At 45.0% G+C, this 13,896-nt stretch overlaps 1 protein-coding gene across 1 annotated transcript; it reads left to right on the top strand.

The window, feature by feature from the left end:
• Positions 1–289: 289 nt before the first annotated feature.
• On the top strand, positions 290–7,503 carry Atp6v1g1 (ATPase H+ transporting V1 subunit G1). Its single transcript, XM_027400273.2, has 3 exons — positions 290–477; positions 4,665–4,765; positions 6,746–7,503. Exons 1-3 carry the CDS (start codon positions 396–398, stop codon positions 6,917–6,919), a joined length of 357 nt encoding a protein of 118 aa, XP_027256074.1. The 5' UTR covers positions 290–395; the 3' UTR covers positions 6,920–7,503.
• The last annotated feature ends 6,393 nt before the right edge of the window (positions 7,504–13,896 follow it).

Below are 13,896 nucleotides of genomic sequence, written 5' to 3'. Positions count from 1 at the left end.
CCAACTGGATGAAGAGTTTCTGGACTTTAACATGGCACAGCATCAATTAAGGGAGAAGAGAAACAACCATGTGGCAGAGCCCACAGGGACAGCACCAGTCCCAAAGACCAGCCATTAACAATAACGCAGAAGAAAAAAAAAAAGCAGCTGCCTCGGTCCCTCAATGCGCAGGCGCAGTCGAACTCCTCAGCCCTGCCCCTCCTCCTGGGAGTCACTGAACTCAAAGGCGGTCAGCTGAGGCGCCGGGGCAGGTCACCTGACGTCGGGCGGGGAGGGGCTTCGGCGCGTTACGCAGGCGCAGATCGTGGGCCGCGAGTCAGCTGACCCAAGGGGCTTCTACGTGTGTTTAAGCCGTTGATTTTAGGCCGTTCTTTCGGCCGAGAGTCCCCGCAGCGATGGCGAGTCAGTCGCAAGGCATCCAGCAGCTGCTGCAGGCCGAGAAGCGGGCGGCCGAGAAGGTGTCCGAGGCCCGCAAGCGTGAGCTCCGGGGCGGGGTGGGATACCGGGCGGGAGTTGGAGGTTAGGCCGCGGGCGGAGGCCCGGGACAGGGTCAGTGCCAGAAGGTGTCCGGGCGGCGCCTGGAAGCCGCGAGGCAGGACCACTCGCTGCCTGCGGAGACAGTAGTGGGTTTGTCCCCTTCTCGGGGTGGAGGTAGTGAGCCTCCGACCGAAACTGTTCTCACCTAATCCCTGCTCAAGGATCCCGCCCGGTCGCGGGAGTCGCCGCCATGGTCGTCGAGTCAGAGAACCTAAATCGTCTTGGCCGGCTCTCTCCTCGTCACTTCACGCCATTTGTCAAGCCTCTCTGTCCCAACCCCTGTCCAACTCTTCCTTCAGCATCTTAGTTCAGCCACCCGAGTTCATGTGGCTGCCTAACTCTAACTCGTTCATTCCTTTTGTTGTTCCCCTGAAAATGTGCTAGAGGAGTGCCCAGTTCATCTTCATCACAGGGTATTTCATGTTCCAGCGGAGGAGCACATATCAGTTAAACGGGTGTGTGTAGGTAGTGAAAGGCCAGTGTTGAGAGGGGCAAGGCGGCCAGAAAAGTCAGTTTACCCCACGGGTCTAACCGGTACTGAAGGAGTGGAAGAAGCCAGTCGTATTCCACAACTCATTCTTTTTTTAACTGCAGTCACCTGCTTAAAATGTGACTATACCTTCCTCAGTACCTTTCCTTCCAGTCAGTGGTCCTAGCCCTGCAGAATGAAGCTGGTATTTCATAATGGATTAAAGGAAGTGCTCCCATCAATCAGGCTTATGTACTTTTTCCTAAGGATGTCCCTGTGAGATATTCTTTTTCAGCTGTACTGAGTCACTATGAGTCTTCTAGACAGCTTTGTTGATGTCTCCAAAAGCCTTTGCACTTCATTTCCTCTGGTTGGAAGAACCTTTCTCAGTGTTTCCCCACAGGTATCCAAATGGTTAGTCTTCTTTAAGATCTCAAAATGTAGCAGCTGGTCCTCATTCGGTCTCCTTCCCTCAGATAAGGTTGGAAGTCTCTCCCCAATGCTTACTTTCGACATAGTATATTATAGTAAATGCTTGGTTTACATGGCCCTGTCACTAGACTAAGCTTTTGGAAACTGGAGAGTGTGTCTCAGTAACTATCCATGTTTCCAAGGTAAGCAGACAATATATTTATTTACTCCTGTTTTGCAGGTGGGAAAAGTGAGACTCAGATGAACAGACATTACGGGGTTTAGAGGCTTTTCTAATCCAAGGTAGCTTTCTTAGTATAAAACTTGTACACAGATTTACGTGTTTATTTATTTTGAGGTAGGCTCTCATGAAGTCCAGGCTAGGTGGGAACTCTCAGCTCTGCCTGCCTCTGTCCCCAGTGCTGGCATGAAAGGCATGTGCAGTGGCCCACTCCCAAGTAGACCTCAACTGTGGCTCTGGCAGGAGTTGTGCTCCTTTTTATTTCCTGGGAGAAGTTTCCTCTGAGAGTGCTGGGGATGGTGAGAAGCCTGTTCTTTGTTCTTGGGTGGCTATAAAGTCTGTGTTGCCATATTCTTGATCCAGAATTTCCAGAATGTCTTGCCAGTTTGTTCATTGGTGACTCAGCAGCAACAGCAGATGTGTATGTATGTTGGGAAGTATGTGAGACCATTTGGAGGAAGTGCAAGAATACTTGGATTGTGGTGGGAATGACTGGGTTCCTGGGAGGTTTAAACCTTTTTCGACTTCAGGATCTTATATGCATCAGATAGCTGTTATTTGCTGAAGGAGTTTGTTTTAAAGGGGTTAGCTTACAGCTAACTCACATTTTAAGATTTTTCAATAGTTGGGAAGAGAGGTATTGAAAAGAGCTAAAATTTGAAAACTATCCCCTTTCTTGACTTGTGATCACATCTGACTTGCTCAGTTAAGACCTGTGAAGAAACGGCTCTTACTTATAAGATCTGAGAAAGTATGATTTAAAAGAAATTTGGGGCTGGGAGGATGATCCCAAAAAGGAGGAACCCAACTTTGGGGCCAGAGCAGGCTACATAAAACCCAAAAAGGGGGAAGGAAAAAAAAAACAAAAAACAAAAAAACGATAACTCTGGGGACTCTGGGTACTTGACATGTACTCAGTGGTGGAGTACTTATTTAGTGTGTAGACTCTCCAATACTAAGGAATGTGTATTTGTGTTTGTGTGATCTACTGGTCCAGTAGTATTGACTTTTCAGAAGTCTGTCAATACAATTTGAAGATTCTTGCCGAAAGGCAGTGGTGGTCTTGTCTTAGTGACTGGTTTAGGGAGCTGTGGGAATTGAAAATGATGAGTTATGAAATTACCTTGGAGTTCCTGCACAGTGATTGGGCCATGGATGTCTTTGATAGACTCTTGGTTTGGAAAAGGTCTTCAGGTTTAAATGTGAACCATGTAGCTGATGGGGGTGGATAATCTATAAAGGGTTGGGGCCAGCAGAGGAGGAGTGAGCTGAAATAAATACTGTGTTTAAGTGTAGACTTGCAGAAATAATCGTTGGGGTGTGTAGGGAGAGACTGTTTCAGACTTGCCAGACAGTGCTGATGTCATCGAGTCATTACAGCTCCAGTGTTCTTTCGCCCTTCCTTCCTTCCTTCCTTCCTTCCTTCCTTCCTTCCTTCCTTCCTTCCTTCCTTCCTTCCCCTCTTTCTTTCTTTCTTTCTTTCTTTCTTTCTTTCTTTCTTTCTTGTTAGTTCTCATCCACATTGTCTGTAGATTTTTGAATGTGGCAACAGGCACATAGGTTACCAGTGTATACAACTTGTTTGCTAAGTCCTCATCCCTGTTACGTTTTCTGGACAAACGTACACAGATATGGTATGGAACATGATTCCTTTGGCCCAGACGGCTTTATTGAACCTGGTATCAATGCACCAATCTGGAGTCCCCATCTCCTTCATGGCAAATTTCCGGATTTCTTTGAGTGCCCGAAGAGCACGAGAATTTCTTGAAGCCCACACCATGTATGCACTTGTGAATGTTGATGGTGTAGTCTGGGGTCACTGTGGCCCTTCTCACCACCCTTTGATAATACAGTGATGTCTAATAACGCTTGATTTTTTTTTTTTTAAGATGCATGATGTCTTTTGCTGTACATTACTTAACCTATCTAGGCTAATCTTCTAGAACTCCCTGTTGGTGTAACTGGGCACAGTGGTATACAACTATAGTAAGCTCACCACTTAGGAGACAGAGGCAGGTGGATTTGTGTGCCTTCCAGGTCCACCTGTTCTACGAATGGTGAATTTCAGGACACCCAAGGCTACACAGAGAGTCCAGTCAGTCAGTCAGTCAGTCTGTCTGTCTAGCTGTCTGTCTCTGTCTCTTGTTTGAGCAGACATTCAAAGTAGAGACTGTTGGCTGGACTTGTATTCTGTCAACTTGGGGACTTTATAGATCAGTTAAACTGCTGTCTTCCAGAGATCAGAACCCCTGTTTCTCCTCCCTCCCAGCTGTGTGCTATGTATTGCTCTGGCATAGCATTTTGCATCCTCCCCAGTCATGGCTTTGCCTCTGCCACAGCCCTGGTGCCTGGTTTCCAGTATTACATCATCTCTTTCCTTAGCTACATTTTAGGTGATGTCCTTTGAGTGCATTAGCTCTCAGCAAACTCCCAAGAAGAGCTGCAGTTGTTACAGAGACACAGCTAGCTCTTCACTGTTTGGGGTGAGGAAGAGCTCCTCAGATGGCTGTCACCCATCTTATGTTAGCAGGTTTTTAATAGTTGAGATTGAGAGACTATGCTGTGACATTCCATGGTATTTTATTCATCTTCACAGGTTCCCTTTTGAGTGTGTTTACGGTTCTGGGTATTAGACTGAGGGCCTCATGCACTGCTCACAATTCTAAAGGGCATTCCTGTTTTGTCTTCACTTATGGGTAGAGGCAGAACCAACATTGTTGTTTAGCTCTGTAGTCCCTCTTTCCTGTGTACTCCTGGTATTTTTTATTGTTACTATTATTATTGTTGCTTTTTTTTTTTTGAGACAGGGTTTCTCTAATAATAGCCCTGGCTGTCCTGGAACTCTAGAGAGCTGCCTGCCTCTGCCTCCTGAGTGCTGGGCTTAAAGGTGTGTGCCACCACTGCAAGGCATTATTTTCATCATTGACTACTAAGATTCCTTATCAGAATCTTCTTGCTGTTCTGCTTTGAGACACTTCTTGATGTCTTTCTCTTTGAAAAAAACAGGGAAGAACCGGAGGCTGAAGCAAGCCAAGGAAGAAGCCCAGGCTGAGATTGAACAGTACCGCCTGCAGAGAGAGAAGGAGTTCAAGGCCAAGGCAGCTGCGGTGGGCCTCTGTTTCTTTTCATTATTGCCTTACTTTCTTGTATAGATCTAAAAATACCCTGCATAGCTTGGAGACTCTAGTGCAGTTTTGAGGGGTTTGTGTTTGTTTGGTTTTGGTTTTGGTGCTACTGGTGATTGCATCCTTGGCCTTTGCATGCTAACAAGTTCTCTAGCCCCTATCTTAGCCCAGTTAATTGTATGGTTTGTTTTATGTTCATCTTGTCTTTTGGTATGGTTACTTTTATCAGGTTCTAGTCTTCATTTATTTTGTGATTTAATAATCTTTTAGGTAGTTGACATGTGTCAGGTACCATGTTGGATGCTGGGGGATCAACCAGGAACAGTAGGTTCTGTCCCTGCCTTCATTGAGTTTCGTTTAAAACCTACAGCTATGAACACTGCTATGGTAGTCTAAATGTGAATTAAATGGAACATGCATCTCAGTAAAGTACAGACTTTTACTTCTGTGGTAGGCAACTGTGATGCATAAAATGATGCACAGAGATCTTGGGAGAAACAAAGGATCAGAAGAACTTACGAAAGGAAGAAGGGGGAACAGAGCTGTGCGATGTCCTATACAGTTAACAGTGGTTCACAGTTTATTGACTTAGTTAAAAACCCAAGAGAAAGATTGAGTTTGCTCTCAACTAGGTGTTGGGGTGATTGCTCTGGGCTCTTCTCATTCCTGTCTTTACATTTCCTTGCTTTGTTCTCAGGCTCTGCATTGGTTCTAGTGGTTTTAGGTCCATACCTGTACAGGCCAGGGGCCAGTGATCGTGGGCACCTGTGTCTGCTTCTTAGCATTAAGTACGTAGGCTTCCATTTTCTTTGCACTGGGCAATCACAAAGCACATTAAAATACGCAGTGTTCCTCTTGACAGATTGGTACTAAAAATGGTTACACTACACAGTCAATTCTCTGTCAGGGCAGCCATCTGTGTCCACATGTCCCACAGTTGTTTATGGGATACTGCCAGTGATGTACTATAAAACACACTCTAGTGTCGTCCCATGGTAGGCAGCACTTTTAGTTTTGAGATACTTATTGGGGCATGGCACATGGCTCATATTCATGGAACAGAGGCAGTGTCCACATGCTAGAATTTACATCTCCATGCTGGGCTATGAGTTTAGCTGCATTTTCCCAGTTGTACATTTTAAACAATGTATTATATGTGTATGAGCCTTTTTTGCCTGCATGTATGTATGTGTACCATGTTCATACTTGGTGCCCTCTGAGGCCAGAAGGGAGCATTGGATCCCCTGGAGCTGGAGTTACAGATGGTTGAGAGCCACCATGTAGGTACTGGAAACCAAACCTGGCTCCTCTGTAAGAGTAGTAATTGCTTTTAACTGCTAAGCCATCCCTCCAGTTTCCATCCTTTCACTTTTAAAGCCACATCAAAAATAACATAAATACTAACATAACTGATACTGTTGTATTATTTTTTTTACCCATAAACTGCATGTTTTACTGTTCATGTTGCTGAACAGTATTCTGTTGTATAGGTGCTTCATAGTTCATAACCAGTTTCAGTTGTTGGGGTGTGTGTGCACTTTGCTGGTTGATGCACCACTGTTGCAACTGCTGGGGACTGAACTATGTGAATCCCTGCCTTATTTGTATGTACTCTATTTTTCTTCTTGTGCTCAAGCAGTTCTCTCTCACCTCACAAGTAGCTGGATCACAAGTGTGTACCACTGTGTTTGGTACCGTAGTGGTTGAATCTTTAGGTTGGTTCCAGTCTTTACTAAGGACCGTGTACTAGACAGTGGAACACTGCTGTGGATAGCAGTGAGCTCTGATGGAATGCCTGGCTCGTCACATAGCTTTACTCACAGGTTGCTTTGCCTGCCACTGGTTATTGCCTTCTCTTGTTAAGGAGCTGGGGCTTTTCCATAAGTCAACAGGTTGCTTGTTAAATGGCTCAACCAGAGAATCTTTCTGATGTCTCCTTGTATCCTGTCTCCTCCACTGCAGGCACTGGGGTCCCACGGCAGTTGTAGCAGTGAGGTGGAGAAGGAGACCCAGGAGAAGATGACCGTTCTCCAGCACTATTTCGAGCAGAACAGGGATGAAGTCCTGGATAACCTCCTGGCCTTTGTGTGTGACATTCGTCCAGAAATCCATGAAAACTACCGAATAAATGGATAGGATGTGGAAGCACCTGCCCTGTGGGTTGGCATGGGAGATGCCCTCACAGAATAGGAAACATCCACAGAACTCGAGTTCTGTTCTGGAAGGCATTAAATTATTTCTCTATGCTGTTGTAGATTCCTTCACTTTTTGAGAGTATCAAATCTAACTTTTTGTACAACTTAGTAAGTCCCTGAAGTTTCCTCTTTTTAACTTGTGTGTCTTTAAGGAGTATATGTTCCCTGCGTGTCTGTGCAAGCAGCAGGCATCACTGTTGATTTTCCTTTATTAGTCTAGTAGAAAAAAAAACCAAACAAACCAATTCTTTGAAGAAAGAAAGGGACTAAATTGTTTCCTTCTACTTTCTTAAAGGTCAGGGGCGTTATCTATGAAAAAGTAGTAAATAGCATTTGTAACTCTTACGAAGCAGCAGCCATCCTTACAGTAGTCCATTCTAGCTAATTTAGGACAGTGAATATGCTTTTTCAGGCTGCTTTAGTGTATTGTATCTTAAATTACTAGATGCTAGGACTTAAGAATGTGTTACATGTTATTTGGTGTGCTTGTAATCACTTAAAAGTAAAACTTTGTCTTGCCTTTCATCTCTCTGACTCTTTTTGATAATGCAAAGTGCATCTTGACCCAGATGTTGAGCAGAATTTCATTTAGGAATCAACACATGTCAGATTTGTATACCTTACTAGTAAATGCTCTTTTATTCAGAAGGAAATGACTTGTGATTTCATCCTCTGTTTGAGAAAGCACCAAACAACTCAAGACCAGTAGTTTGCCTTTTGTCTAGAGCAGTGGTTCTCAACCTGTGGGTCATGACCCCTTTGGGGGTTGAATGACCATTTCACAGGGTTGCATATCAGACATCCTGCATTCAGGTATTTACAGTGCATGACAGTAGCAAAATTACAATTATGAAGTAACAGTGAAAATAATTTTATAGTTGATGGTCATCACAACATGAGGAACTGAAATAGAAAGGTTTAGAACCACTGCTGTAGAGAACCCTGTGTCAGACATCCTTGGCAGCCTTGGGCAAATATGCTTCTCTGATGAGCAAAGTGAGTAATGTATAACTTCACTGGCTCCCAAGTGTGAGATACCTAGTGACCCTTTTCAGGCTAACAGTCTTTCTTTGGTTGCAGAGTAATTTGTGGTGGGCAAAAACACTCAAAAATATGTGGGGGCTTTCTTTTTCATGCAGCATTGTGAGATGGTAAGCACACAGTTTTCTGTGCCTCTGGATCATTTGCTCTGAGGTCGCTTCTGGTCTGTGGTCACTGTTCTCTTCGTGTGTGTGTGTGTGTGTGTGTGTGTGTGTGTGTGTGTGTGTGTGTGTGTGCGCGCGCGCGCGCGCGTCTCGAACTCACAGATCCACCTGCCTCTGCCTCCCGAGTGCTGGGATTAAAAAGAAAGCCACCACCACCCGGCTCCCATTGTCCTGTTAACACTTGAGGCTTGCCACTGCACTGGAGCTGCTTGCTGCTTGGCTCAGCTATGCAGGTGGAGAGAAAGGTCGGCTACTACTTGATCAAGGTTTCATTCTCCTGCTTGTACCATTTTATTATCTTGCAGCTTCACAGTGGCATGATTTGTGTGTCTGTCTTAGCCCTAGGATTGGTTCTTGGTCTTTTATGTTTCTTTAGCGAGAGACACTGCCATTTCTTAGCTTTACCACCTACATTGAAGATCCACATTTATTTCTCCAGCCCAATCTCTTCCAGTCACCCAATTGCTTGTTTGGACTTTTATTCTGTCTGTATAGTCACGATCTCTCTCCTTTTTAATGTGTTCCATTTTGTTTAAGACTTAAGTCTCCATCTGCTAAGCACAGAGGTTTCTAACCACCTGTTGCCACCTGTTGCTTCTCCAAAACTGGAGGAACATGCAACAACAACTCTGGTACTCATAGGTTTAGACCTGTGTGCTGTGCTACTGGGGAGCACTAGATAAGCACTTTTAACACTGAGCTATATCCTCAGCCTTGGGATTTTTGCTGTTTCTCTCTCTCTCTCTCTCTCTCTCTCTCTCTCTCTCTCTCTCTCTCTCTCTCTCTCTTTCTTTCTTTTTTCCAGACAGCATCTCACTATGCACTCTTGGATGGCCTAGAACTTGCTATCCTCAGATCAGAACTGTTGTTCTACAGTAACAAGAAAAGAATTATTAAAAATACATTGAAGCACTAGGCTGGCCCCAAACTCAAAGAGAGACTCTTGGTCTGTCTTCCCAGTGCTGGGATTAAAGGCACGTGCCATCACTCTAAGCTTAGTCTTTACACTTTTAACCTTGCTGCCCAGGATGTTTATCCTGTGTTATTTTAATTGCATTCCAAGCCAGCTCAGGGTTGATGGCACAGAGTCCAACAGAAGGTAGCATTTCAAAAGAGGAATGGAATCAGTGGTCACTTGAGAGGCAAAGGTGAACATGAGGTGAGGGCTTGCGGATTTCAGGGAGAGGAACCTAAGTGCTTTGAAGAATGACTGAAGAGAGATGATACGGTTGATGGAGCAGGTAGTTTGGCCTGTTTAAATGTGGATGAGGAAAGGAATAGAGCAAGATGAGAGATGGTATTTTGGGAGTAGTGATATTCCTGAGGGGTCTGAAGGTCTTGATGTCACTGCGAGTGGGATTTCCTCTAGTCCTCAATTCTGATTGATACTCTTCAAGCAATTTGTAGTTTCTCTGGTTCCTCCCAGGCCAGTTGAATCAGGGTGGGGCCAGGAGTGAGCTTGCTTGAAAGCTCTAGGAAAATGAAAGGGCTTCTGTTGTGGTGCACTGTGAGAAATTAACATCTGAACGCTGTCAGCCACTAAATTGTGTGTGTGTGTGTGTAAGTGTGTAAGTTCTGTGCAAAGTGAACCTGAGATGCCCAGAGCAGAGCATTGTGTGGGATTTGTCCCCATTTGAGCATAAAACGAAATGAGGAAATAGGGGTGTGTACGTGTAGATACATACATATAACGTGTGTGTAAATCTGGATAAAAACAGACTTTTGAAGAAACCGGGTCTGGGCATCAAAGGGAGGAGTTTTCCTTGGGTTGGTGTAATATTTAATTATTTATTAAAGGGGTGTTCAGCAGTGTCTTGGTCTCTACCCACTAGAAGCTACCAGGACCCCCTCACTAATGACAACCAAAAATGTCACTGGGCATTGCCATAGTTCCTAGGTACCAGAATTATCCTCAGATCAGAACTGTTGTTCTACAGTAACAAGAAAAGAATTATTAAAAATACACTAAAGCACTACATATGGTGCCTGGAACATTCTAGGTGCTCAGCAAATGTTTCCTGTTTCTGAAATACAACAAAGACCTACTTCTTAAAAGTTTGATACAAGTTGGGTTTCTTTGGGGCAGCTGTTGGACATGTGGTGAGTGGGTGATGAGGCTATTCTACTGTGTGCTTCTACCTCAGCACACCATTGCAGAGGTAGGAAGAGAAAGATGATGTAAGAGCCAGTTCTCACCGCTGCTGTCCTCAGATGACACCTGATACCTTGTTTCCCAGTGACCCAACCTGTCTGTAGGGGGCTTAAGAAATGAGGGAGCTATGGACAGTGAAATGTTTCTGCTATAGATGATGACATTTTTCTGCATGTTAGCTTATGCATTAAGAATGTTTGCATTTATATTAACCAATTTACTCTTTAAAGTTTTTTTAAAAGATTAAAATTATGTGTAGTGTATGTATGTATGTCCACCACTTCTGTGCCTGATACCCACAAAGTCTAGAAGAGGGAGTCAGAGTCTCTGGAACTGGAGCTGTATGTGGTTGTAAGATGCCATGTAGGTGCTCGGAATGGAGCCTTGGTCCTTTGGAAGAGCAGCAGCTGGTGCTCTTAATTGCTCCAGTGCTCTCACTTGTTGAGTTGTCCCTCTAGCCTGTAACCAATTTACCACTTGGCAACTTGGGCCAGATTTGAGGGATGGGGACTAAGGACCCAGACAAGGGTGTGTGGTAGAGCCAAGATCCTTCACTGCTTTTAATCATCTTTGCCTTTAACTCTTGCACAGTCTCTGCTGAGCTTTCTGTGTATTTTGTTCCCATATCTTCTCTGTATGAACCACCCTCCCTCCTCCGTGATGTTCATCAGTTCTTCTGGGTAAACAGTTTCCTAGAAAGGATGTTATTGTCTGTTATAAACGAGATCAACTGATGAATTGATCAAAGATGAATTGTCTGTTATAAACGAGATCATTCTGTTTAATGCCATAGCTTAGCCTTTCTCAGAGTCTCTGATGGAAGGCATAAAAAGGCTTAGTCAGGTTGTGTAACCTTGTGGGTAATCTTGACAGTTTCCTGAATGGCCACTCACTTTGGTGGAAACTCAAGAGAGATGAAGTAATTTACCCTCCACACATCCTAATCTCTGCATGCACAGCTAGTGGGAAGGCTCATTCTGTTTTGAGGCTTTTAGATCCTGCAGCCAAGAGGTGTAATCCCACCTCCATGCATGAGAAAACCCAGGCCCAGAGGCTTGCAGGTTGACAAAGGTCATGGAACAAGAAAGGGACAGTCATTCAGAGCAGCACTGTGTACTGTAAGTAGAGACTATCAAGCTCCATGTCAGGCTTGTGTCAGGTACTGCTGTATCCACTCACCTGCCCCTAGACCAGGGAAGCAAAGCCTGCAACAAAGAGTCTGCATGCATTTCTGGGCACATTCAGCCTGTCTCCACTCAAGATGATTAATGATACCAGAAGTCCACTAAAATTGTCCTTCCAAAGGTTGGAGCTTTGATGAGTTCTTCATGCCTCTCATTTTTCACATCCCCCCCTCCCCAGGAGCAATGTGGCAGATGCCAAGATTTTTTTTTCCCCTTGTCACCTTATCTCCAATTACTTCAGTGGCTCTGGAGTTACTGAAAAAGCCTGTGTACCACCAAGCGGTTCTAGCTTTCCTCTTTGTCTTCTTCCTGTGCAGATAGGCAGACAGGGCAGTCTTCATGGAAAGATTTGACTGGTGATTTGGGGAGAAGATGCTGTCATATTATTGTACCAACATTTACTTCTCTGGCTCTTAATGGTGCTGACTAGCTCCTTCATGTGTGAACTTAATGACAAGCTTACTGTGTTGGAGGGACTGATGGGGGTCACCCACCTCCACCCTTTTCTTCTTGGCAATGAAGGAAGAGTGGCAGCATTCTAGACCACATGGCAACACCTTCAGATAACATCAGAAGAGAAGCTGGCCTGATAGGACAGAGCCCACAAAGGGTCTGGCTGTCATCTGTGGTTTTTAAGGATGAAAAAAATCACACTTACTAGTTGAACCCTCTGCTCAGCCATATAGGAACTTGTGGCTCCACTCCATTTGTCCCTAATACCTGTCACTGGCACTTCGTATTCTGCAGCTCTTGTACCTGGGGCGAGGGATGCGGGGGATGGTGATTGTTGCCTTTCCTGACAGGAACTCAGTGGGTTTTCTCCTTGTTTTGACCCAGTTTCCCCACAAATACGTGTTGTTTGCCTCCTAGCACACTTGACAAGGGCAGGAGCTGTGTAGTTCTGTGCTCCATCTGCTGTCATCCCGCATCATGTCTCACCGTGGAGTTCATCAGGTCATGCCACTTCCAAGAGTTGAAATTGGTATCAAGGAGTCATTAGCAGTGGCATCGTCTTTAAGAAACACATTTGTTAATGTTTGAGTAGTTCATGGATATCCAAATTAATACTAATTCAAGGTGTTGATATACTGTCAGGTGCCATGTCAGAGTAGTATTCTATTGTGTAAATGAGGAGACAGGCTTAGAACAATTATGTCAGTCATTCAAGAAAACAGGTAATAAGTGGCAAAGGTTGCATTTGAATCTGTGACTCTTGGACTTCTAGCATGAACTGCTGTATGATCTGCCCAGTTTGTTCAGCTTATGGCAATGTCTCAAGTGTTGTTCAAGATAGGGTTTCTATGTGCAACAGCCCTAGCTGCCTAGCTTTCCTGGAACTCACTCTGTAGACCAGGCTGGCCTCGAATTCATCTACCTCTTCCTCCTGACTGCTGGGATTAAAGGTGTGTGCCAAGTCCTGGCTCAAGCAGCATTTCTAACATCAGCTAGAAGTTCATTGAATGTAATCGGTACACCAATTCCAAAACCCAAGTCTAGTTTTTTTGTTTTGTTTTGTTTTGTTTTTTTGTTTTTTTCTTTTTTGAGACAGGGTTTCTCTGTGTAGCTTTGGAGCCTATCTCTGGAGACCAGGCTGGCCTCGAACTCACAGAGATCCTCCTGCCTCTGCCTCCCGAGTGCTGGGATTAAAGTCGTGTGCCACCAACGCCCGGCCAAGTCTAGGTTTTAACTAACTTTTCAAGTGCTCTCTCAGTGGTTCTGAGGCTCCCTCTAATCCCGTTTGCTGCTGTATTTCCAAGTTCTGCCATTCTTGGAGAAGTTCATTCTTCTACTTCGTCCATGTCAAATGCAGTGGCTCCTGGACCCTTGCAAACAGCAGGATTGATGGACCAGCTGCTGAGTAAGGGTGGTTGTGGCTGGGGTCTGTGGTTGCTTAACTTACTTGTAGTTGAGGCTTCATCTGTCCAGTCACTGATTCAGATGTGCTTAACAAAAGGATGTGGGTTGGGCCCTGGGCAGTTATGAGCACAGGCAGGAATGGCCCTAGGACATGAAGGTTTGTGCTCTGGGGGAAAGAATGAGGCAATGGCCATACTGGGTGCTAGGCATAATTGTAGGTTAAACAAGAACCATTGAGAAGGGGACAGCCCTTGTCCTAGGGCAGGATGGGGCTTTCAGAAGAATGGCCCTGGCAACCATGACCCAAGAATGGGCCAGTCAGGTGATAAGGATGGGTTTGGCACTAATCTTCCAGATGAAGAGGGAAGACCTGAGGCAACCACTGAGACCTGGAAGTGAAAGAATGGGGCACAGGAGGAACTGAGAACAACTCTATTTATGGAGCTTGGGGTTTGGGGAGAGGGCAGTGATTCATCCAGGGTAGGCTGCAGGTGGTACAGACTGGTTACCACAAAGGCCT

The sequence above is a fragment of the Cricetulus griseus genome, chromosome 2 (genome assembly GCF_003668045.3).
Source record: "Cricetulus griseus strain 17A/GY chromosome 2, alternate assembly CriGri-PICRH-1.0, whole genome shotgun sequence".
Taxonomy (NCBI): Eukaryota; Metazoa; Chordata; class Mammalia; order Rodentia; family Cricetidae; genus Cricetulus; species Cricetulus griseus.
This window is presented reverse-complemented; position numbering and strand designations above follow the sequence as displayed.

Coding starts and splice junctions, on each gene's coding strand:
- Atp6v1g1 (XM_027400273.2), top strand. CDS start 396: ATGGCGAGTCAGTCGCAAGGCATCCAGCAGCTGCTGCAGGCCGAGAAG. Junction 478..4,664: donor GGTGTCCGAGGCCCGCAAGC/GTGAGCTCCGGG, acceptor TGAAAAAAACAG/GGAAGAACCGGAGGCTGAAG. Junction 4,766..6,745: donor TCAAGGCCAAGGCAGCTGCG/GTGGGCCTCTGT, acceptor CCTCCACTGCAG/GCACTGGGGTCCCACGGCAG.